This window comes from Strix uralensis, chromosome 1 (assembly GCF_047716275.1).
Source record: "Strix uralensis isolate ZFMK-TIS-50842 chromosome 1, bStrUra1, whole genome shotgun sequence".
In the NCBI taxonomy this organism is placed as follows: Eukaryota; Metazoa; Chordata; class Aves; order Strigiformes; family Strigidae; genus Strix; species Strix uralensis.
Genome location: NC_133972.1, coordinates 160,889,111 through 160,915,950, shown reverse-complemented (window position 1 = coordinate 160,915,950; position 26,840 = coordinate 160,889,111). Strand labels below are relative to the sequence as shown.

General features: G+C 41.3%; 1 protein-coding gene across 1 annotated transcript in view; it reads left to right on the top strand.

Moving 5' to 3' along the window:
• The window catches only part of SNTB1 (syntrophin beta 1), a 115,694-nt gene that overhangs the window by 42,981 nt on the left and 45,873 nt on the right, over positions 1-26,840 (top strand). The window contains exon 2 of the mRNA XM_074887266.1: positions 15,354-15,570. Within this exon, the coding sequence (XP_074743367.1) occupies positions 15,354-15,570 (217 nt within the window). The remainder of the gene's footprint in view (positions 1-15,353; positions 15,571-26,840) is intronic.

Genomic DNA, 26,840 nt, shown 5'->3' with positions numbered 1-26,840 from the left:
ACCATCGCAGCTAACTCTCTGGAAGTGTACTGTAGACTATAACAAAGTGGAGAATATCAAGCAGGCAGCCAGGCTGTAATGGGTTTGCTCATCCTGTTAGGTAACATCTCAGCAACAGCCCCAACAACCATTCTGTTTGTTCTGTGTTTGGGGTTTTTTTGTTGTGTGTGTTTTGGTTTTTGTTGGTTTTTTTTTTTTAGGATACTGTGTCCTTCATTTGGTAAAGTTTTCTTTTCCATTATATCCACAATCCCTTTCTAAAAATGTAATTCTAATTACATGTATTTTGTCTTTTACTTTCTTCTAGCTCCCTGTGCATGACAGAGGGGTGGTGATGGGCCATGGGCATGGGTACCTTGTTGCCATTTTATCAGAGGCTCCTCTTTGCATGGAGGGGTCCTGGACTGGCACAGACCTACTGCCACAGCTTGATCTGACTGTGGTGGGTGCTGATCTGCTGTGAAGTGATTTGAAAATACTGATACGTAGTCAATGCTCTGAATGTTGTAAAGAGATTTTGTCAGGGAGGTAATATTTCTATGTAATGGTAGATAGCTAGAATTTCTGGCATGAACATGTTGGCATCATTCACCATAGTTCAAAGATGTAGATTTGAAATCTAAAAAACCTAAAGATTCTTCATCTGGAAGAATCCCATGAGTCTTCTAATCCTGCCTCTGAAGGAGATGATGATTTGGCCCTTTGGTGGACTGAGACAAGGCAGTGCAACCGAAATGGTGTGAAAAACAGTCTTGAGGAAGCTGAAGTGACCTAGAAGCACTCTATTTACTGGCACATATTTCTGAACTGGTCTGCCCTCTTTGCAATTAATAGGATTGTACACTCTCTAATCTATCATGCATTTAATAAGAGTTACAGAGTAACCCTTAGTTAAACAAAGAGTGTATACAGCACTCCAGTGTTCTCAGCACCTAACTTCTGGTAACTCATGGGCCATTATTTACCCACTGAGGGAATGAGTTTCTGACACTTCCTATGGTAGAAAAGGTGTAAATATCACAGGTGTACCTCTGCCATGAGCTAGCTTAAAATCTCCCAGCTCCCCATCTTATTTTCTTAAATACAGTAACCAACCAGTCAGATTGGTTTTAGGGTTCCTCAAAAGTTTTGCCTTAGGCTCTTAATCTGCCACCAACTTTACTTCAGCCTCTTACGGCCTCTGCAAGGGGAGCAACTGCAGAAGTAGTCTTCAAAGGGTTGGAGATGAGCACAGTATAAATATTGAATTGTTTACAAGTTTCTGACATTTGCTGAAATCTAGAGTTTTAAAGTTGTCCTTTAAAAACTGGAGCACAAACCTACTATGGCAATAAGCCCAAAGGTCAGCTTCAGAGATACGTCGATAATATTCTTAATGGCCTTTGGTGTGCAAGATGAGAGAAGAGACCCTGACTGCAGGGACACAGACAGGCTGGTGTTTGTGATCTGTGCTGAGGCATGGTCCTGTACAGCTGAAGTCAAAACTTTTTTCCAGTGGTTCCATTTAGGATATCAGTTGGTGTACTGGAATTCAGCAGCTGCTCATGCAGCTACCTGTCAGGGTCAGGTTTCCCCCTGCTTCCCATTCTTTCCCTCTTTATACACATCTTCAGCTTTGACCATTGGACCTGAGCTAATTCCTGATGAAGATGAACCCAGTGCCTTTGGCAGAAGTTGTGAGTGAGTGACCCTGAGATCAGAAGCTTTTTGAGGCAGAAATTGGTTTTGATTTTTTTTTCTGTGCCCATCAGTACTGCAGTTTAAGGAAAAAAAAAAAAAAAAGAGAAAAAACGGGGGGGGGGGGAAGACAGCACAGATATCATCTGATTGTGCTCTCTGCAAGTAGCAAGAGAGACCTGGCCTTGAACTAAATAAAGCAAACAAGCCTCTAGCAGATTGTTATCCCTGTTATGTATCCTCAAGCCTCTGTTAAAAGCATAGATGATCTGGATGGGAAGGCTGTGCTTTCAGCTCCTCTTTTCAAAGGTACCCTACACTGGAGCATGAAGAGAACCAGTTATGCTAATAGCAAGCATGCACATACGCTATCCTTTGCTTTCAGTCTGCCTTCACCTTGCAAGCTTGTGTACTTTTGCAACAGAATTATTCTCAGGACTTGCAGGACAGACACATAGGGAGGATTTTTCTTTCCTTTTGTGGGAATTGGCCTGACTATGTGAGACCAAGCCAGCAAGTGTGAGGTTCAGCAGAGCTGCAGTGAATCTGCACATGTATTCTTTGCATTACATGTGCCTCAAGCGCAGTCCTCCTGTCTGTACAGGCTGTGGTGGGCATCCCCGTCTGGCTAGGTGCTCCCAGTTACTTGAGCTGTCCTTGCTTCAGACAAATGCTTTTATATCTATATCTGTCAGCGGAATTCAAGCAACAGCTCCAGTGCAAAAACCTTTTATGCCTGAGGTGGTGCTGAAAGTTTGTCTTGATGTAATCCCTGCATGGGAAGCAGCAGTGGTAACAACACAGGGAAAATTCTTGCCACTACTAAATGCAAATGCATCCTAGCAGCTGTACCACCCTACTTGTATTTCCTTTTCTTCCTCATGTTTTTCTAGTGTTTTTACAAACAGCACCTGCTCCAGCTGTCTCCATTACAGGGGAATACAATACAACTGTAACAACACTGGGAGATATGTTCATCATTTTTACCATAGGCTCTTCTGCCTGCTTATTTCCTTGTCATGTCCCTATTGTCTCTGAACATGTACTTGATTTCTAAGCTTCTTGGGAGGGGACCAGCTTTTTGTTCCGTGTTTGCACAGCATCTGAGGCTGTCATGCCCCGGTTCTTTGCTAATCCTGGTAAGTGCTCCAGTAGTACAAATGGCAAATAAATTTGAGATACAAACAAATTAGCATTCTTATAACCGATTAAACAAATGGTTGTCTTTGTGATGATTTGAACTGGAGTTGCATTTCATTAGGGTCCTTTGCAGCTCAGCTGGGAATTGCCAGTTTCTTTTCCAACCTCTGTTATCAGCCTCCCCTACTACTTGACCAAAAAGTACTTGGCAGGCAGTTTGCAGACTGTGAAAAACAATAGGTTGTACTATTTTAACCTGACTTTGACCTAACCTGGAACAGTCAAAACTGGCATTTGGCATAGTGCACAAATGTGTTTTGAAGTGCCGAGTCAACTGCACTTGCTGTTCAGCAGCTGCTGAGAGCAACCTGTGTCTGTCTTGTCCTACAGAGAAGTGGGGGGACCATGCTGGCCCCGGCATCGGCGTGGTACCAGGCAAGTCTCGGTAATTCTCTGTAATAGGGCTTGAATGAAGCAGTGAATTACTTTGCCCTTAAACTGAAGATTAATGTGATTTTTTTTCTGGGACAGAAAACATTGCTTGTTTTCTGGAAGGATAAAGTGTCCACTGAAACAGGATTATATTTACATTATTATTGCAGGGTGATCTGTGAAATAGGCTTTCTGTACTACAGTAAAGAGCCATGACCCCTCACAGAGTTATCTTTTAAGCTGCATGCTAAACCCACGGGGGCTTATGGCTCAAAGCTAATGGGGATTTAACGTCTCACTGAAAGGAATTTGAAGCCTAACCCTATTTAGATGCTCTTTGCTCTCATTGATTAAATGCCCAGTCCACTGCAAGAAACCTAATGGAATCATAACTGTATGAATTTTCCATCTTACAAAATGGATGCTGGGGGACACTCCATGTGATATTTATTAGAAAAGAAGTTTGAACTTAAAAAGACATTTTAAATCAAAATGTCAATTCAAAATACTATTTTGTTTGTAGAGAAATGAATAAATTTGAATGAGAATGTATGAGAAAAATTCAGTTTCTGAATTCAGGATTTTTATGAGGATTTTCACTGCTTCGCTTGTTCCCTGTGTTTACTAAGTAATTTCTGAGATCCTGTCTACAGAATAGTTTTAAATGAGGCTATTTAAAAATAATAAAACTGTCAAAAAAAAAAAATTGTTCTTCTCACCCCCAAATTGCATTATGCACTGGAGTTCTGGCAGGACCGTATTCCATCAGGGATCATGGGCATTTTTTAAGATACAGTAAGTACAGCTCTTCGGGGATGAGAATAGAAGAGCTGTCATCTTGGTAAGAGACTTTGAGCTGCAAAGAGCATCACATGGTTCCATGGTCCTATGGCAGCACAGGTTTCAGTCGTGGTCTCCTTGGGTGCTGCAATTCTTAGAATTTCCTGTGCTCAAAGTGCTGGTGCTTTCTGAATACCTTTTAGCTGGTACTAATGACTAGTGTGCTTATTCTTTTAATTGTTGGAGTTTGTTTTAGGGTTTTGGTGGCTTATTCTGAGAGAAAACTCTGGGAGAAAAGGGCTCTGTTCAAATGGATACCCAAGCACTGAGGCACAAGGATGTGGCTTAATTTCACAGAATCATCTAGGTTGGAAAGGACCTTGAAGATCATTTAGCCCAACCATTAACCTAACATTGACAGTTCCCAACTACACCATATCCCTAAGCGCTATGTCAACCCTACTCTTAAACACCTCCAGGGATGGGGACTCCACCACCTCCCTGGGCAGCCCATTCCAACACCTAACAACCCATTCTGTAAAGAAATGCTTCCTAATGACCAGTCTAAACCTTTCTTGTCCTATCGCTTGTTACTTGGTTAAAGAGACTCATCCCCAGCTCTCTGCAACCTCCTTTCAGGTAGTTGTAGAGGGCGATGAGGTCTCCCCTCAGCCTCCTCTTCTCCAGACTAAACAACCCCAGTTCCCTCAGCCGTTCCTCATACGACATGTGCTCCAGACCCTTCACCAGCTTCGTTGCCCTTCTCTGGACACGCTCGAGTAATTCAATGTCCTTTTTGTAGTGAGGGGCCCAAAACTGAACACAGTAATCGAGGTGCGGCCTCACCAGTGCTGAGTACAGGGGTAAGATCACTTCCCTGTCCCTGCTGGCCACGCTATTTCTGATACAAGCCAGGATGCCATTGGCCTTCTTGGCCACCTGGGCACACTGCTGGCTCCTGTTCAGCCGGCTGTCAATCCACACCCCCAGGTCCCTCTCTGACTGGCAGCTCTCCAGCCACTCCTCCCCAAGCCTGTAGCACTGCTGGGGGTTGTTGTGGCCGAAGTGCAGCACCCGGCATTTGGCCTTATTGAACCTCATACAGTTGGCCTTAGCCCATCACTCCAGCCTGTCCAGGTCTCTCTGCAGAGCCTCCCTACCCTCGAGCAGATCATTGTCCTTCTCTTTTCATCGCCCTTGATGGACATACAGTCCTGCTTCCTCCACCCCTTGAAATACAAGGGGTGGTGTCATGTGAGGTCTGATCTCCCTTCCAGTGCCTCAGCAAGCAATCTCTCTGCTTCAGGTGGTTTTCTCCTAGCCTGTAGACCAGGAGATAGGTGTAGAGCCAGACTTCATTCCAGGTCTGCCACTCGCCTGCTGGGTTATCTTGCAAATAGATGAAGAAGAGGCTGTTTGAGACTGTACTTGGACTTCAGAACCAGACAAAGGTGGTCTTGAGCTATCATGCCACACCGAAATAAGTGAGAATAGAGTTGCTACGTTGTGTCCACCCTTGATCAGTAAAACATCCCAGTTCCCCATGACCAATTTAGGGACCTCTTTGGACTTGTGCTTCTTTTTATTTCTTAGTTATATAGAAATCTTAAGACTATTGTACAGATGTTCTTATGTCTTGTCAGAGGAGCTGTTGTGCTTCTCCCATTGAACTGTGATGGTGCGGCAGACCGGAGATGGTGGTTTTTGATGGAGTGAAGTGATTCCTGTGGGCTTGCAGTGTAGAACTGACTGGATGCTTCTCCAAATTTACCAAACTTTGTTACTCCCAGTTTAAATGAGAAAAGGAGAGAGAGGTAGGCAGGCACATGGGCATTCATAGGAATTTTCAGTCCAAGTCACTGAACTTCAATCATGTTTATATTATATTTATCTATCTATTGTATTTATATAGCTGTAGGCATATACATATAAGTATTTATAATCACTGGCACTTGAGTGTTCTGGATATGGCCATTGGTCTCTCCTGTTGGTAAGGTTGCAAACCAAAGGATTCCCAAAAATAGGGACTTGTATGGTGATCTGATGCCTTTTGATGAATAGTCCAGCCACAGGAGATGTGGCAAGTTTGTAGCTGAATGAGTGCCCTGAGTTTGTTCATTTTCAAAGCTCTTGGTGTTGTCCAGTGAAGAATGAAAACAATGAACTTCGAAATTTTGCAAGTGATTGCAGCCTTGCTCTTCAAAATAAATCCTGGGGAATCTTGGAAGGTCTTCAAGATCTTCCCGTAGGGAGAAGATTGTAGACATTGTGAATCCAGTTTTCACTGGCACTTGGGATCCCTTTGGGTTGTTCAAAAATGAAAAGACGTAAAGGGATAGAAACTTAGTGCTGAGAACTCTTGTCACTGACTTACTGCGTGACTTTGAGGAAGGCATTTTAACTTGCCTGTGTGAGTTTAGCCATCTGTAAAAGAGGTACAATCATACACAGCATAATAATTTCCCTCAGTGAGTGCCATTTTCAGTCTATCCTGTACTACTTAATGATTTGTGTGACTGCTGAAATAACAGCATGCTCTAAAACTGTAATGCCCTTATGTATTTTTCACATAATAGCTAGCGGTTGAAATATTTGTTCTGACACTTGAGATTACTCATGTAAATAGAAAAATTATAGCATGCTGGTGATGCCAGACACCTTGAATTCCATCTGAGCATGTGGGTGATTGGAGAGGGATCTATAAATACTAACAGAGAGGAGGAAACAGCAAGCATGAGCAGCACATGAGAAATTCTGAATCAACTTATTCCTGAGATTTAGATAAAATATTTTAAAATATAATGTGTCAATATTGGGTAGGATATGGTCCTTAGTAATCTGAGTACTGCAAGTCCATTGAACATACGTACTTTGCTCCATTTCCCTGCTTTACACATTTTTCTGTTGTACTTCAAGTAGAGTTACAAGGAGTATGATAACCTAGTCCTAGTATCATGTGACTAAAACCTCCCCCCCCCCCCTTTTTTTTTTTTTTAAAACTCATGAAGCATTCTGCCTTGGAGACAAGCAGAAGCTCCAGTTTGATTATCAGTGAGTGACTCACAGGTCCCACAGTGCTTTTTGTCAAAATGTGACTGCTAATTTCCATGTTTAGCTCCCAAATTGCCCATTTCAGATGTTTTCTACTTCCATTATGAAAGATTTCCATAGTTCTAATTGTTGAGTTCATAATGTCACATAACAATGTAGCAAATGAGCTGTGTCACATTTTACATAAATATGTAGTAAGTTATGTAGCTACTGCTTGTAGGTTTTGACAGTAGTCTTTTTCAACTTTTAGTTTATTAGAGACAGTTGTGCAACGTAGCTGCTGCCTGTTCCCCACTGAGTAGTGTTTCTTTTGAATCAAGCTCTTTGAGATAGCATCAGTGTCTCCTTCTAGACCAAGCTGTAAGCATCTCCTTGTTCACCAAACATTGTACTTCTGGGGTTTACAGAATATTTACAAACTAAACTTTGTTTTTCAGATTATGAAGAAAAAGATACGTCTGCATTTATTTTGCGGAAGTACGTAATTTTTTTGGAAGACAGATGAATAGCTTATGGGACCTTGCCACTAAAATTCATGCATTTATCGTTAGGGTTGTATCAAAACCTAGAACTGAATACATGCAATTTGTTGAAACAGAAACTCTGAAATTTAAAATAAACCAAATCACTTGAAGAAAACTGTAACACATTCAGTGTAGTAGGTATGAGTAATGGAAATTATAATGGAAAGTATTGAGCAATGTCTTTAGTTTATTATTAATTTACCAGTTTGAAATTTTTGTGTACCAGATTACCAAAACCTGTGACTGCTTTCGATTGCTCCATCAGCTCAAGTGCTAGCAAGTATCACGTATTTAGAGCTTTGAACCAGCCCAGTGATCCAGCCTCAGGTTTCACTGTGATTCTGTGTGACACAATTTTGTGTCTGTTTAGTTTCTGTTAATCTATTTTAAACAGAAACACAAAAATCTCATCCTGTCATTGAAACTGGTACTGCTTCCTTGAACATGTGTGCTGTTAGCCTCAAACATGGACTTTATTATTAGGATCCAGTAATGTAACTCACAAAGGAGCGGAAAGGGGACGGTTAGCAGTGACCAGCTCCAAGTGACATCAGGGAGAAGTGGGTAGGAAATGCTGACTCCAAGTGAAGCTTTCAGGCTGTCTAATATAGGCTGGAGGGGAGTAAGTTGTATGCTTTGCTCATGCTTGCTCTATGTGAAGTATAAAACTGTGGCTTTGTGGAGGAATGAAAATGGATTAACACTAGGTTTTGCAGTTGACAAAATTGATAGGCTGCATAAGATGACATTTAAAACCTTCACTCCCTAGAAGCTGAGGAAACTCAGAAATGGTTGAAGAAGTGTGTATTGAAGGGGAATATCAGGCCTAGGGAATCAGTGGCTGAATCAGCCCACATCACAGGCAAAGTCTTAGGAAGGGAAACTGAGGAAAAGTAACTCTCTGAAGAATTTTTGATGTTACACAGAAGCATGGGATGGCCCAGGAATGTAATCTCCTACTCCACAAGTGCTGAAATCGGAGGTCCCTGGTGCAGGTGGGAATGAGAAGGTGTTCGCAGGGACTGCCCATGGCTCGTGCCAAGACTCACTGCTGAGTTTCCTCCTACAGTTTCTTGACTTCTAAGACATCTTTGGTGCCAAGTTATGTTTTTTGAGACCTGGTATGGATGACCAGTGTGGCTGGTCACTGTGCCCTATTCAGGTTATCAAAAACATGAGGTTCACAGACTGCTTCCTTGAGAGCAGCCTATTTTCTCCTGTTTTCTCCCATTTGATGGGGGCCTGGACACACTGATACCTCAGTCTGCTGTCTGGACTGCAAGTCTTCTTACTTCATTGGTAAAGAAATTCTCTTAGCCATGCAAAACCGCTGATTGCAAGGTGCTTTGAAGAGGAACTGCCTTCATTTTTTGGGTGCTAGCATGTGATGTTGGTTATAGCACTGCTTAACATTGGTTCACCATTTTTATAGAAGCAGCTGCTAATTTAAAGGAACACTGTGAAGTATTCTTTATATTTTTAAAATGCAATTGTTGACCTTTTTCACCCAGCCTGTTTGTAGCCCACTGAAAGCTTGAACTTGAAGCCTAGTTGCTTACCAGCAGCCTTTTTTGGCACCAATTGCTAAGGCCTTCCCTTCAGGTAAACTTCATCTTAAAGGCATGTTTGTCCCCTGGATCTTTCTGAAGTTACTCTTTCAAAACACTCATTCATGTCTTCCATATAAAAAGTATAATAAGCGCATACATTTAATGCATTTTAAAAAGGATTTTAAAACCAGATCCTTACATTTTAGATCCAAGACAATCTTTAAGGGATGAATGGCCATACACTGAATTCAGCTGTATTAATTTAAAAACAGCTTAGTCTGACTACAGTATGAGACATGGCCAAAGCATAAAGGGGATTTATCTTCTCACAGGGTGTTTATTTTAACTAATTTGCACCATCTCCCAGAAGTAGAGATCTGATGCTCTTGACAGATCTAGAGGTTTACTATTTCAAATCCTTTACAGCATTGGGGAAAAGCAGATGATGTTAATGGCTGTTACTTGTCTGAACGTAGTAACAGACATTTCTGTAAAAAATGGAGTGGAAACACTCATAAGCAGTACTGTTCACTGTTTTTTTGTTTATGCCCACCTTAAAGCTGTTGGAAGAGTCATACGACACATCTTCATGAATGATCTGATTCATAAACTCTTTTCTTCAAATATTTGGGTCTTAGTTTTGATGATGGCACCAGCAGCTGGACAGATTCTCAACTCATTTTTATCTTCACTTTAGGGCATGTGGTTTGCTTGAGTTTAGTGGAAATTTGAGCTCTAACATAAAACCTAGCAGACAAATTCTGGTATCATGATCCTGAATTAATTTTAATACAGTAGACCTTTCTCCAGTTCTGTTAATCTCAGTTCCATTGACAGTAGTGTAAAATACTCCGCATGTATGTTGGCATTGCTTAGGCACAGTTTATAAATTTAATGGCAATACTTCTCCTTTCAGTTACAACTAGCTTTGAAACCATTTGGGTCATTTTGGTTTGTGCCTTACCAAAACTGCTAGACTGCAAATTCTGTGTTTTGGTGTTTCATAAAGCAAAATGACAGAAACGTGCTGAGTGACTGACTTGCTTGGCTGATCTGACCTTCTGAAGACCACATACCCGCAGTGATTACTTCTGGGTTTTGCTACCGTTCACTTATTTTTTTTCTTGGGAGAGTATCACTTCAGCAGCTGTTAGATGTCTGTGAGTTGTTAACTTGGACTTGTAGTGGTGCTATCTACAACCTCAGAAGTGTTTGTCTTCATTTGTTTCCTCCTTTTCAGGTGGGAACTGCGTACCTGCAGGTTGGGCCTCCTCTAGTTCTGCATTAGCAGCTCTTCTCAAACTAACCAAGAATCATTTCTGCAAGAAAAGTTTTTGTATGCCATGCTGCCCGCAATACTCTTTCAGATGGTCTGATGTACTTGCTTCAGCACAGACCAGTCAAACAGTCCCTTCATATTGAATAAACTGGTGAAAGCAATTGATCTCATCACGTTCAATTTGTGGGCTTTGGTGACTCCAAAGGTTGATCCCTACAGTCCTAAAACATCTTAAGTATGGTGGAGGACTTGCCTAGCTCCTCATTTCTGGGTCCTCCTGAAAGAGTATTGTTGTCTCTAGTAGTTACTTAGGAGAGAACAAATGCATAAGGAGGAGACTGTGGTTTTCCTCTGTAAAGGGGAATTCCTTGAACATATCTCTTCGAGCAGATTTGGGCATGTTGTTCCTTTTGCTTTCACACTGTAAACCTACGCATCCTGTCCTCATTCCTGTAGTAACCAAAGAGCTTTGCTCGGGAGTGCTGGCTTCTCTTCAGTGGTCTTTGTCTTCCCTCCTAGGGAACAGTTTGAATGTGTCAGAAGAGTCCCAGTTCCTCAGAAATGTGTCTGGCCAAGAACCTGACCAAGTTGGTCTGTAGTATTTTTCTCATTAAAAGCCTGCTTCTTCTCCCCCCAAAAGTAATCTGTGAACAGTAACAAAGGATTAATTGTGGAGACTTGGGACTTGGCAGAAGTGAATATAAATGAAGTGCTTTCTTGGAAGCTACATTGCCTGTCTTTCAGATAAAAAAAATAAATGCAAAATATTTCAATGTGTATCCGTGGATTAATTCATTTGATTGCCACTTTCCTTCCTCTTCTCTTTGTGGGGAGGGGCACTCTGGAGATTGGAATTTTAATTGCTTGACCGCAGTTTCTTATTAGTGGTGCACCAAAAGGGCATGGATCGTTAATTAGTACTGAATATAAGGATCTCTGAGGTTGAGCTGTGGCATCAAATGGATGAATTTAGACAACTTTCGACTGAAATTACAGTCTATCAGTAAATTGAGTTATAATAATGATAAAAAATTCTAATGATTTCACTTCCTGCATGTTGATTTCTGTATTTGCAGGGTGTATTTTGGTGGTCTTAAGGAATGTAGCATTTTTATATAAATACATATTTATTATTTGTATATATATTAGATGTGTATCTATTCTGAAGGCACATATCTATACACATGCCTATAGAATAGTTATACATAATTCAGACTTGTTATACAATGGCATGCCTTATTTAATTTTATTAAATGTTTTGGGGGTTTAATCCATTAGGTAGTGTCACTGGCAATGTATAAAAACATTGTTCTCTATAGCTGCTTTTTTTTTTTTTTCAGTAGGTACCTGGATTTGTGCTACTGTATCCAAAGGGAAATCTTGCTCTTGAGTGTAATGGTCTGAAAACAGAATTTTATCCACATTATTACTTTAATGTCCAATAGTCTGTATCATATTTTTTCTGGTTTTAAAACTTGATGATGGAAGTGAATTGTCTAACTTCAGTTATGCATTAACTTTGCTGCATCCAAGATTCTGAGATAGTGCAGTGTGGAATAAGAATATGCCTCTCATACATACTGATATCAACTTTGTTTTCTACTATGTGGATTAAGAACTGGTTAATGGACAGACTGCAAAATGTAGACATGTGTGGGGTCACCAGAAATTTCTGTGTATGTAGTAGGGTTACTGATGCATTGGTATAAAACAGAGTGTTCTGCAGTGTTTGCATCCAGAATTTAGAGGTGAATAGGAAATAATAGCTGATAAAACTTATGAATCATCTGAACAGTGTGTGCCTTATTTCAGCTAAATTAATAAACTGGATTTGGCTATGGACATGTAATTATGGGTGTTGATGGGGCAAATGGAAAACAGTGGCTCTGAAATTTAAATAATACAAAAAATTGTATAAATGGATCAAGTTCTGCCACCTGTTCCACTCCCATATTCCATTTATGTATTTATATGTATCCATTTGGGGACTTTTAAAATACGAAACACATTTGAATATGCAAGAGCCATAAAGTCTGATTTGTAAAACCCAGCAGAATTCAGTGATGAATCTGGATAGCTGTGCTTGTATTTAGTGGGAAGTAGGAAGTAATTAGTAGAAAACTGCTAAAATCCTTTTTTGTTTGGACAGAAAACCTATATTCACTTTATTTTTTAATTCTCCTGTAGAATTTTGTAGGAAGATGGTGTTCAGCAGTTTATCAGTATATTAATGGGTCTTTATTCATGTAAATCTCTGGGGCTGAGCAACCATCTCCTGTTGAGAGTAGAATGTAGATGTCTGGGAGTTCAGAAGGTGTCAGGAGTTTTCACAGGACATTTTTCCTCACAGTAATTTTCTTGGCTTTCATGGTGTTTGAGTCTCAGTTTGTGGAAAGAGGATTGTGTTTCTGCTCTCTGCAGCTCCTGCTTCCTCTTTCATGGGAGTTTCTGAAACACTGCAGCTGCCTGCCATGAATTCACTGGTGCGTCGCATGGAAACTTGGCTTCTTGGCACATGGAAGGGACGGCCCTTCTCTTCTGTCCCTGTCTCTGGGGAATTAAATTCACATTTTGTGTTCCTGCTTAGGTTTAGAGCCAAATTTTTCACTTCAGTTTCCTTCCTCCCCCTGCCCCTCTCTCTTTCCCTTAATTAAAAGATGCTCAAGGCGAATGCCTATAGCTGCAGCTGAAAAAGGATAAAAATAGAATGGATGAAATAGCTACACTGTTGAGACCTGGACCTTTATTTAGCATCACATTTGCTGGCACATCACTGTAACGGAGTTCAAAAGCTGACTGGATTAAGTTTTTCAACAGATTAATTGATAATCTCTAATTCTAAAGGGAACAAAATTTTGTTTGGAGTCAAACATGATTTTTACAGCTTCAGCTGTTCCTCCCATCTAAGTTAATGACAAAGTTATATTCGTTCAGTGTAAACAGGAACAGATTCACCACATCTGTATGTGTTCAGTCTCTCTGTTTCACAAAGGCTATGAGTACATTCAAACTGAAGCCAACTGCTAAAACCAGTATGTATATGACACTGGCTAAAACTGCTTATTTTCAGCACCTTTGAAAATTAGGCAATTTATGAAGTACCCAAGAATGAGCACTGGTTCTGAGAGTTAGATGACACAGGTTTTTAAATAATGGACTTCAGGTAGGTGTCTACAAAAAGATCAAAATAATCAATCTCAACACCTTTTTCCTTAAATAGTTTCTAGAAGCCCGGTAGAATCCCATGCCAGCTCTTCCCTGAGCAAGGAAGAAATTAATTTAAAGAATTACTCAGAATAGTATGGGGCAAAAAAATCAAACCAGCAGTGTTGGGTAGAACAGCATTTCTGGTAAATCACAAATGATCCTTCTCACAAAGGAACATCCTGTAAAATACTTCAACACAGAAGTCCTTATAATTGAAGTTAACAGGTTTTTTTAAAAAGGAGAGAGAGAACAATGGCAAGATGTGCATTAAGGTGTTTTAGAGAAGAGATGGCAATAAATGCTTTCAGAGCCTAGACTCTAGTTTTGTACTCTCTTGGTAAGGCTGTTATGAAGTGCCTTGAAAATAGTGCCGCTGAAGTTACTCACCTTATTTGTGGTTTTGACAGAAACACCGTTGTTCTTCTCCACTCCTCTGAATACACTTCCCTTGCTTTCACTTTGAACTTAAAAACTTCATTCTGCTTTCCCTAATTTAACCTCCTTCACCACAATGCCCTTTTGTCACCTACCCATCTTTTTGTTATTCACTCATTCCCAGCTTCTTCAGCCGAGCTAACACGATGATCTGCACCGTTTCCTTGAAAACTTCTCTCACAGCATTTTAATAACTTCTCCAAATAAGTTCACAGTGCTCCTGCCCTTTTGGTTCGTGTCATCGCCGTTTGAGTCATGGGTACAATCAAGTGGCAATAGCCAGTTAGGCAGCCACAGCTGTGTACGTTGGATGTATATGTTTAACCAGGGTGCTTAAACATGAAGTCTTTTCGTGGTTGAGCTCCATCAGGTTTGTGAAGGAGAAGGAGGCTCTGGCTGGCAGATTTGCCAAGCACATGAAAAGCAGAAGCAAAAGTGATCATGAACTGCCAAAAGAATTCAAAACCAGGGAAAACGTTGCAATATTTGCCTGCATAAAGAGGGGAATATGAAGTATAAGTGTAAAAGAGGTATTGATTTTTGAATCCATTAAGATCATTTGGGAATCCTACATTTACTTTTCCTATCCATACTGGAAAAAAACATTGGAAAAGACTAAGAAGAGATCTAATCTGGCACCTCCACTCTCACAAAAGACTCAAACTCAATTTTATTTCCTCAAGAGAAGGCTAAGAGGTGAACAGGGTTTTGTTTACTCCATATATATATATATATATGTACAAGTAGATCAGCTAAAAGTTCTTCCCAGCAAGCAGAAATAGCTGTTGAGATCAGTGGCGGGACACTGACAGGCGTGAACCAGAAGCGAGATGTGAGTTTGCAGCACCGGGAGTATTGCTGGAACATTTTAGGTAGGGGAATAATAGATTCACTGTCACTTGATTGAATGTCTTTCTTAAAAAATTCCCTATATCTCAGCCAGCTCATGGCTTCTGTACATAGGAATTGCTGCATGAGGATTTATAGCCTGTCAAGTAGAGGTTGTATGGCTCTCCTGGTCCTACACTATCTATGTGTTCTTATTTCGCTTATTCTGTTCTTTTCCCTCATTTTACTCATTGCACCATACTGAGATTAGCAGCAGTCAGATCTCAATCTTCCCTATTTGCACAGTTTCCAATGCTGTGATGCTGGACAAGTAGAAATAATAAGCTGCGCTGAGGGCTGATACCAGTTCAGAGAACTCACACGGGATGCAACTACTGAATATCTGATTATTTACTGTTTTTCTTTTTCTTTCTTTTTTCTTTTCCATAGTGAAATACATGAGAGAAGCAACCCCCTATGTGAAGAAAGGCTCCCCTGTTTCAGAAATCGGGTGGGAAACGCCTCCCCCCGAATCTCCCCGCTTGGGTTGCGCCTCCACTGACCCTTTGTCGCAGCTCTCGCTCTCCATCCACAGAGACAAGAAGACAATACCTCTCAAGATGTGCTACGTGACACGCAACATGACGGTGTCAGACCCCGAAAACAGGTGAGTGGGGGATTTGCCTGGGGCTGGGTTTTTGCCTTCATGTTGAATTGTCGTTGACCTTTTCAGCTTGGGGTTGGTGAGCAGGAGCTGGCAATGGACTCTGGCCGCACACAGCAACCCAGTGAGGGGCAAGCGAGCACCAGTTTGTGAAGGGTGGGTGGTGGTGTCTGAGCCGCGTGGTGCTGGGTTCAGCTTTTGGGTTGTGCTAGAGAAACTCTTCAGTGTGGTAATCCAACATTTTTTTTAGAAATGGAATCTCAGGGGTTTGTTTTCATCCTGATTGTCTGCTTTTGAAGGAAAAGACACTGTACACACTAATTGGTTACATTATCCGGGCTGGCTTGATCTAATTCCACTAAATTGCATTCTCTTTTCTTTTTTAATGAATATTATTTTAAGAATAGCCTGTTTTGTCCATTCAGTTCTGGTCATTAAAGTCAAGAATAGGAGAAAAGTTCCACTTACAAGGCATTAATGGGGAATTTCTGTGACTTCTTGGTTTATTTCATAATGTTAAAAATAGGATGAGCTTTCACCAACCCTTATTTATAACATATGTAGAACAGCTGCACCACACCAACACACTCTCATCCTTGCTCTAACAGCTGCTAATAAAAAAGGGGCCAGTCAAGTCAGTAATACAGACTGATTCCTCCATCCAAATAATGGCCTTTTTGTTTTTCTGCAGTGTGCTGGCTTGCCCAAAAGCTGGGTGTAATGCCTTTGATTCTCAGCACTTACGTATAGGCATAAATAAAAGTTACATTTTCGTTTGCAGAGAAGGATAAGGAGAAGAGGGGAGAGCAGAAGGGGGTTTGGGGATGACGGACTGCCTGTAATCTCTTGCACTGCAATTCAGAACCTTTATCAGTATCTGTGTAATTTTCCTTCTTTCTTTTTTATATTTGTCTGACCTTCTTTTAATGTTTTTTTTTCCCCCCCTTATACTTTACTGTTTAGTGTTACTTTACTTTGCTTCTTCTCTTTATCTCTCCAAGTAGTTACCACCATAGTCAGTGATAACTGACCACTATGGAAGTGCAATTGTGAAACAGCAATTACCCTAGCAGTCTTTCTCAAGTTTAAATCAAGGTGATTATTGATCTTGGGCACTTTTTTTTCCACATATACCTGTATAGTTTAAGATACTGAGGTTTGACAGCTGAGAGTTTGTCGTTCTTTCTGCCATGGAGTGTATTTTAAAAGTACCCATGCAGGTTCCATTGTTTGAATCAGAACAATGTAACAACGCTTTACACATGTTGGCTTAATTCTTTCAGCTTTTTTCCTTTTTTTTTTTTTTTTTTTTTTTTTTTTTTTTTTGACTGTACTGTAGTTCCCAGGTTCTGTCACTCTCCTGGTCCTCAGTTTTGTTTGAAGGCCAGGAGGACTGATTCAGAGGGATACACACTCATTGCTCATACTTCTGTGATGAAACTGGCTTTTTCAAAATGTGCTACAAATGTGTGTGTTCTTAGGTGTTACTAGGAAGTAACGCGTGGGAGAGTCATATTGCTTATTTTCATGATTTTCATTTTGTGTTGCTGTCATTTCCTGTGGAAAGAGTGACGTCTGATTATTACTATAGTCCAACACAGTGCAATGTACAGTCTAAGCTGGATTTTTCCATCCAAACACACAGTACCTCACCATTGTGCTAGCTGCAGTATAATAGTAGCATCCCATCGATTTGCATCTTCACCTGTTACAGGGATTTTTAACAATTCTGAATACTGGAACTATTTCCCAGTAGAAGTGCTATTACAATGCAGCGACCTTTTCCCACTGGAATGTATTCCAAGGTAGTAATCTGATTCCACAAAAATAATTTGATCTTCGTTCACAGTAGAGCCCAAACATGCTTATGACACTTCTGTTTCATAACCCAGTGACCTGACACACATAGATCTTATAACCGATGGTGTCACTTTGCTGGATGGCTTTAGAAGAGTACTGCTGGCAGGCTGTCAAAGCATATGCTGTCCATAAAAGGGCTCCTTTGGACTATAGTGAGCTAATTTTCATCTAAGACCAAGCGTGGACATAGAAAGCATGAGTTTTCCAGTGCAGATATTTCTCCAGTGCAGGCTAGAGATCACATCATAGCAGGGTTGTGGGACCAGGCTGAACTGGTTTGATGTTCAACATAAGAAGATACCTATGTTAAAGGACCCAGAAGGAAAATGATCCTTCTGGGTCCTGCTTGTTGGCACTGAATCATCTCCAGTTCTTAGAAAGCTGGGGTGAAATATGAGTTTAACAGGCACGGAGGAAGTTACACATACGGTTTTCCCACTAGAGCTGGTAGCCCTGCATTGGATTTCTGCTTTCCGTTGAAGACTGGCCCCAGTTAAGAGATTCCTAAGTCTGTGTCTACTGACAGATGGTTTGGTAAGCCTGTTATTTCAGAGCAGGAGTGAAGTTTGGTGCTTTTAGAGCCAACGGTTCTCAGATGTCCCCTTTACCTAACCGGCCTCTGGGTTCATTCTGAAGGAGGTAGGGAATTGTCTTTGCTGTTACCTGATTAAAAAAGCTGTGAGATACCAAGATCCTTAATACAAATCAAATCAGGAAAATTTTGTTAGTAGTACAAACATGGCAAAAGGAGAAAACAGGCAGTGTATCTTAGTGGCACCTATGTTATTTACTTCTAGACAAAGGGGCCATAGTTATATTTTAGACCAGAAGAAAATAGATTAAAATAATTGCTACTTATATCTGTTGTTTGCCTGCATTTTTATTGGTAAGTGTCCTTGATGGCAGCATTAAGGGTTAATGTCAAGCCCCTCCCAATGAAGGGACATGTGGGAATGGTCACAGCTAGTAATACCAATAAACAGTAAATCTTACTGCAGTATGAAAAGCTTTTCATCAATTTCTGGTAATTATATTAAGGAATAGGAGAGAAAAACCCAAAGGAAATAGGTTTCTGAGGTGAAATTTGTTCTGTTGGTGCTTCTAAAGTCTTGGGACATAATACAAAGGTACTTCTGTACACAGCACAGGAGACATGACATTCCCTGGAGGAATGAGGCCGTGCTACATGGAGTGAAAATGTTTTCTCATCTGCTTTTGAAATCACCCTAAAATCCAGCTTGCACTTCATTCAGCCAAACCCAGGATGTATGGGCCTGATCCTGCCAGCGGTTAGTGCGCACAGATCACGTTTTTCCAGTGACAGGAGTCCAGAACAGTGTGATCTTTACAGGGAATTTCAGCAGGGATCCAGTCTTAAGGATCAAGTTACTTGTTGGCAGGATTTGGCCCTCTGATGGGAAAGGTTTGATTTGGTTTTGCAGCTAGGAAAAATGAGCCAAGGAGAGATTCCCAGCAGGGTGGTGCTGGCTGTCAGCTGCACGCAGTGGCAGCACCGCAGCAAGTACAGGTGCATTTCATAGACTTCACACGGAGGACACATGGAGAAGCAGATGAGGAACTTTTCTCACCTGTTGTCCATTTCAGGGTTGGACTGAGGATTATGAACAGAAGATAGAATTCAGCAGGTACATTTAAAAGGTGGTAGAAGAATTGTGCTGGAATGCATTCATCCTGGGCTCTGTGCACTGAGCTGTGGCCAGGAATTACCTGAGCTTTCCTGGACGACAGGAGGATGCGAGGCAGACTGAGACCTGCTTACTCCAAAGGCAGCTGTAGACTTCAGCTGCTTCATTGCTTAAATAATTTTTCTTTCTGCACTGGGAAGTACTGATTCACTGAAAGAAGTCTTTGCAAGATTTATTGCAAAGCTGTTGCTCCCTAAATTGATTCCTTTTGCACACATCCTTTTTTAATATTTTTTCTTAGATTATTTAATAATATGTCAGTAATGCATAGTAACAGGGTCAGTGAGATTTAACATTTTGAATTTTAATGGGTGTATAAGCATGTAATTCTTGCAGTTTATGTAAGCACGAAATACCCTGTGTGATTCTTAAATGAAATTTCAAAATCTTAAATATAAAACAAATTCTGGTGAATTTGGATGTATTTGCTTTTGTTACAATAAGACATGAAAACAAAAGTTGAAACTTCTTTAAAATAAAAACTGAGTTTCAAACAGATTTAATATGATGTAGTGAAAACCAGTCCTTACGCCAAAAAACTTGAGCCCTGAATGCTGATAACAAAAGTAAGAAGTTAGCAGAAGAGTGTGAAGATGAAAGACAAGCATCTTTAAGTAGAAGTCAGAGAGCTGTGACATTAGTATAGGACAGCACTGTCCAAAATGATCGTCTTGAACGTTTTTCTGATGCATTTTCAGCTGCAAGGATGGTTGATCATTTATAAAGGTGGTGTCTGGAGTACTAGCAGAAACTCCATGCCTTTTCAATAAAACTCTATGGAAGATGACCGTGTGTAGTTTAGGACCTGCCAGCACTCCCAGTTTCACTGCTAATCAAAAGCACGTTTCTTTAAAATGACTACAAGACTTGACATGTTCAGACTTGACATTAGGAAGCATTTCTGTACCGAGAGGATGGTCAAACACTGGAACAGGCTTCCTAGAGAGGTGGTCCATGCCCCAAGCCTGTCAGTGTTTAAGCGACTTTTGGACAATGCTCTTAATGACATGCTTTAACTTTTGGTCAGCCCTGAATTGGTCAGGCAGTTGGACTAGATGATTGTTGTAGGTCCCTTCCAACTGAAATCTCCTCTCCCCTCTCCGCTCTCCCCTCTCCCCTCTCCCCTCTCCCCTCTCCCCTCTCCCCTCTCCCCTCTCCCTTCTTTTTCCCTTTTATTCTATTCTGGAATGACAGACATTTAGCTCCTGCACCTCTTCAAGCTCATGCTGGTGTAATTTAAGGGTGACCGAGGGCACAGGGAGGCAAGTGTTAGGCAGTGCAGAAGAGTCTGGATGTGTTGTTGATGAAAGCGTGGGCTGGCTCATGCCTTCACCCTGCCTGTTTCTTAGTTGGTAAACAGGATCATGCTTTGATGTTACCAGACACAAGCAGCCACTGGTATGCAAAGCAAAGGCTGTATTCTCCTTGAAGAGGAGTGTCGTTTAGGTGTGCAGCTTTGCAGCCCGTTTTTTTTTTTTCCTCTGCTGATGAGGGAGCAAATCGCCCAAGTCACGTACCTGGCGTGGGGCTTGTAGAGGGCAGGGCACTGCTGCAGAGAGTGACCGTGGTACCGAGAATGAGTTATGGCTGCCTTTGTGGAGCGTAGGTCCCATTTGTCTTGCTTTTTGCCTCTTACCTCTTAAGAAATACTTTGATAACACTGGGCTCAGCCAACAACACTGGCGTGGATGGGGTGAGGTACTGGGCAAAGGCTGAGCCCTAGACCTGGGAATAAGGAGGTGATGGACACTGGAGCTGTGTCAGCCCTGGGGACACTAATTTTCTGTAGGGCTTTCAGGGGTGGAGGAAATCTTCTCTTCCTAATGGACGGTACAGATTCAGCAGGACTGGCCTCTGGATTAGGAAACTTGGGTCTTTTTTATGTTACCATATGTTGTAGGTAGGCAAAAGAAAGAGAAAGGACTTGCATATGCATGGGGGATAGAGCAAAGGTAAAGATACTATAATAGGCACATTACCAGCATAAAAAAATCCCCCTCCATACCTCCCCAAGGAATTTGTGCCTTGCTCCTTGTGCTGTTATTTTGCTGCTCTCTGGCTGTAGACAAAATCTCTGTGAAATGGAGAGACCATACGTAATTCGCTACAATTCACTACAAATTCGCTCAAGCTACAGCTTGAGATCCTTGGATGAAAGGCATATAGCACTTAATTATCATTATTGGCACAGACATGTTCTACTATTTGAATATCAGTAAGTCTTTTGAAGAAGTCATTGAGCCTGCTAAAGTCAAAAATGCTGATTTATATCAAGAATTTCTTTTGCTGTGTGGTGTTGTTTTTTTTTTTTCCCCTGGTGGGCTGTGTTTATTATCTGTTTAGATTACTGTTAAACTAGGGAAGAAATCAACAATCCAACACTAAAGTAAAGCAACTTGAAAGGATGTAATTCAAATCCAGAAAAGAATAAAAATTACAATAATCAGGGTGAAACTCTGGTTGCCTCTCCTGTCATCCTTAAACCACCCTGTTGTGCTATGCTATTGCAGTGTGCATGGTCTGTTATAAAGGGGTGATTACCACTGTGAAGCCTTTTACATCATTGCCCACAGAGGGTCATGAATTTAAGATCAAGGTGAACGTGGGTTTTTAACCTTAGCTCCCAACTATTTTACTGTTAAGGATCCAAATCCTCCTCTTGTGTAAAGTTGGATGTTTCTTGTCATGTTCTTGTTTGTTTATGCTACTGTATCTGCTAATCTGCCCCAAAATCTGCTCTTTACTGGGAAGGGATGAACAAGTAGGTGGCACTTGAGATTTATCTAATGTTCTCTCTTTTTAAGCTGAGAGAAGTTAGGAGATTTAGATAAAAAGGCATTTGCGGTGTCCCCTTCAATACCCTGAGGATAGAAAGAGGGAAGAAGTTGGGTGTGGGGTAGAGGAGTGGAGTGGTGGGAGGGATGAATGGTTGGGCGATGGAAAAGACCTCCTTCTCCTCCTTGATATATTAACATGTCCTCTTTAAGAGTTGCATGGCTGTGGGACCCTCCTTGGTAGCCAGGGTCAATGCATTCAGGGCTGGGGGTGTCAGATGAGAGACCTTCATAAGACTGCATTTCTTCTCTTATAACAGAATTTTGGGGCAAATCATTAACTGCTAGAATTAATAATTGGTTCAGGCTGGGCTGTCTGACAGTCTATCATCTACATCATCTGCTTTTTGGGCAGCTCTGCAATTGCTGGTGCATTTTGGAAGCTACAGTCATCTGTCTTGATAAGAGGCAGTTTTCCAACCCTGTAGGAGCTGGAGCTCTGAATCCTCTAGGCAGAAAGGGTGAAGTTTTTATTTTGATTTTTCATTATTAGGAATAGTTATTTTCCATCATTTGTGAAACTCCCCACCAGCTGAACAGATCATCATTTTGCTCTGGGTCATATGAACTTATATCTTAGACTGAGTTTTTTCTCAGCCTTCCTGGAAGGCCGCTGAGATCAGACACGTCTGTAGGACCATCCCTTCTGTAGAGAGGAGCATTTTGGTTTCTTTTGAGTTAAATCACCAGCTAAGCTTTTTGGAAGAAAAAAAAACCCACTAAACAACCCAAAGGCCGTTTTCTGCACAGCAACCTCAAGGGTATTCACTTACACAAACACATCAACAAACTAGGTTGAACTTTGAAGTTCATTTACTTTTATTTACTTCAGGTTTAATTTTTATTCCATTAAATCATGTTAAAATAGCTTTCTAATGTCCTAAGGACCTGCTGTAGTCTCTGGGCAACAGTTTGAGAAGTGAATTGCTGGGGGAGTGTGCCAGGATTTAGGGACAGAGTAGAAACCCCTGAGTTTTCCTGCAGGGTGTTTGAGATACCAGTGTAGAACTGGATAGTTATGGCATGTTGTGATTGACCTTCAATCTGTGCAGGTTCTCGTGAATCTGGGATTAAGTCATGTCTCATTTTCTTGAAAAACAAGTTGCATCTTTTGTCTGACATAATGACATGGGGCTTTCTCTCCTTCTGGGCTGGGCAAGTGAGCTCCTGGTGTCCTTCCCATCTCAAGCACAAATCGAATAGGAATGGGCAAAGCTCCTGCACATGTTACTCAAGAAAAGTGTCTGCACGTGCATGCAGATATGTGAGTGTAAATAAAACTTAGCGTGTCTGTGTATGTGTGAACAAGGCCGAATGTGACCTGACAGGAATAAAATGTGTCACGGTGAGTGGGTGGTGAGGAAGGATGTGCGTGGTGTGGAGGTGGCCGTAACCGAGGCTGGCAGAACGCTTTCAGCTGGATTTTTGCTTAACAAACTTTTAACCAGTCTTTCTGTGAAAATATTTAAATAATGAGTTAATGGAGAAAAATAAGATATGCTGGTGGGGTTTTGTGTTGTATTTTGGGTTTTTTTTTTCAGCCACTGCTTCAGTTAAGGGAGTTTTTAAAAAGTCAAAGAATTTTGATTTTTCCAGCCAGCTTCAACTGTAGAGGAATGGGCTGAAGAATAGAAAAGAGCAAAGGAATTGGAAATGAATCAGGGGAGGGGGAACAAGAAGAAAAAACTGCTTTGAGAAACACATGGAGGGGAGGGAGAAGAACAAATTAGAAAAGGTGATGGAGAAAGAAGCCAAACAACAAGGTGGAGCGAACAACCAAGAGTGTGAAAATTGCAGCAGACTCTATTTAGTGAACATTTTTGCAAAAAAGAGAAAAATCAAAGCACTGAGGAGATGGAGAAAGAGAAATGCTCCAAGAAATGTGTTGCAGATTATAGGGAAAGCAAGAGCAGTGTAAGTGCTGCAGGGCAGGACAGAGGAGGGCAAACAGTTAATCATGTTTTATGTGTGTCTGTATGTAAAGGTATGTAAATGCTGACATCTAAACTGCTGCTAAATAATGTTGGAGAGCAATTTCAACACCCCTGAGGTCTGCCAAATGAGGAAAGTTGATATGGAAGGGTTTCAGTTTCCTGCCATGCTCCTCATCCCCACGGTCTTCATGTTATGGCGTGGAGCCAGTGACAACCTCGATACCCTTTTTCCTGCCTGGCTGTTCTGTGCTGAGTGCTGGGCTTTCCCTTGCTTATCAGTGGGTCTGCAAATTGGATTTCAGCCTTACAGCTCTAATCTGGCTTGACCTGCCATTAGTCAATGAGCAGGATTTTCAGCTGGTGTATTTGAAGCTTCTCCCTCTTGCACCTTGTGTAGTCACTTGTATGGCAGCAAATTGCAAATTACAGCCATGGCTTGAGCCTCCGGTGGTGGGTTGCCATCATAGTTGCCCCAGCTCAGTGTTGGTAGGTGCTGAGGCTGGGCTTCAGTGCTTAAGCTGTACATGCAGACATTGCTATTTTAATACCCTGTGGTCACTTCTAGCTTTCATATGTGTTTCTGCTGATGGAAATTCCTGTCTTCCTGTAGTAGGAATCAGGCAGAGTTAAGCTGAAGTTGTTACTTCTTCTTACCATTTACATGCAGCTTTCCCATCGATCTCTAGTCCATTCAATGGGAAGATGAGTTTACTGCCAGTAGTGAAAGTGCTGGGAGGTGGCCCATGCCCGCCGTCCCCGAAGAGGCTGGCAGTATCTCGGGGAGGCTGGCTCCCAGGTGATGCTCTCTTCCCAGCACTCAGAGGCCAATAATTGATCCAGAGCGAATTTGTGGTTTTGTTGTCATGGTTGTTGAACAGTCTGGCTTCTGTTTTGCTTCACTTGGCAACTAAGCAGTGATCCCTTGGATTTCTTGATCATGGAAGCCAAAAAGTAGATGTATAAAATAAAGAGACATTGAGACACATTCTACTAGATGAGGTGGACCTGCTATTTGTCTCTTCCAGAGAGACTTTCTCCCGTGACAATTCATCTGCAAGACAGAGCTCATCTATCAGCAGCCCTGCTTATTTGTCCCATTTCTCTATTAGTTTTCATCCATGCTTGTAGATCATGTCCCCTTCTTTCCCCTGAGTCCTACTGCAGCACTGCCTATCAGCAACAGTGGTGTTTCTTCTTGGAAGACATCTAATTCTTCTTCAAGGCCATGATCTCTTATTTGTGCAGTAGCGTGAGACTCTCCACCCTCGTCTCAATCTGAAGGGGTTATTTACCACTATTACCAGCTACAGTCAAGTGCTCTTTGCTTAGCCCAGACACAGCTCCAGCTACAGAAGGTTTGCTTTGCTGCAGAAGGTTCTTTGAGGTTGGCTGTGGCTTTGCTAGAGGTGCAGCTTTTGTGGCCGAAACAATTTTTTTTTCCTAGCATTAATACACTTTGCCCTGTTGCTTTGAAAGAGTTGCTTCAGGGAACTGTGGTCAATGTATTGACCACACCAATCACATCTTCTGGTCCTAAAGTTTCAGGCAGCATCTTTTAAAGGTTAAATCAAATTCCTACCATGCCTCTGAAATTATTTTTTTTTTCCCAAGTAACTGACCCCACTGCTCCTTGAAACAGCATTTTTGCCATTGTTTGGTGATGAATTCACTGTGAAGTAGTCTGGACTGTGTATTCCTGCATTACCAGTATTCAGCATTATTACAACCAGAATATAAAAGAAAAATTAAAGAAGGAAAAAGATAAGAGGTCTTTTGGGCAATGCAGGGAAAGAGTTCTTCTCCTTAACATAGACATTTAAAAACTAGTAAATGACTTCTCTAGTTGTTCTGGGTAGAGAAGGCAGTGTGTGATGTGCTCTGCAGATCAGTTGGTGTCAGCACACAGTGGTATGAGCAAGTCTGTTACAGAACCAAATCCTTTCCTTACTTGCATGCAGTGCAACTCCACTGATATATGCCTTTTATTAAAGCCCAGCTGGTGGCAAATAGAAATTAAATCAACTGTGACAGCTCATTAGTTATATATACACCCTCTGTTTGGACATCAGTCTAGTCCAGTTCCTAAGAAATGAGTATAATCTGCATTGTTTCTACCACTGTAAGTTGAAAGTCAGCAAATAACTGTTAATACAGTGGGTACCCTTGTGATGGTGAGGGGACTGAGAGACATTCACAGAGAAAAATTCCACTTGATTACCAAATAGCGCTCACTCAGTAAAATTGCTTTCACCACCATTTAGGTGCTTCAGATGAAGATGCTTCTTCAGTGTATGCTGGGGAATTTGTTGCAAACCTAACAGTCTCTCTGTGGAATATTTTCTTTGCAGACTAAACCCAAAGTTTCCATTGCTTAATTTTAATGTATTTTATTCCTGGTTCATCTCCTGATGCTGCATGTAGAACTGAAAAAGAACCTTAACAGGGTTTTTTACTTATTTTATGAAAAAACCTAAAACTATTTAAATATACTCTCTGATTGTGTTCCTCTAAATCCCCCCCTTATGCTAGAAAGTCTCCTGTGTTTGTACACTCAGAAATCGACAAAATTATTTACCTTGGTTTCATGTTCAGACAATAATGGAGGAGATGGAGTGAGCAGTTTGGCCCTTGATCCCTTTTTAAGTTTGCAGAGTCAGTGGCAAAGTGTTCTGTTCCTGGCTATGCCGGTGCGAAATCAAAGTAGTGTGATGGACTCAAATAACTCTGGCTCCAGCTTATCATTAACTTCAGGGGATTTACTCCACACTTTAATCAGTCACTGAATGCATAATCTGACCCAGGAGGAGGCATAAAGTGTAAATCAGTGCCTGATTTGGTCCTGAGCCAATACTGGTGGGAGAAGTGCTTTCAATAGATTTGATAAAAGGTATTTCTTGGATAATGAACACTGCTACAGAAAGAGGCCTTATCAAATGTGG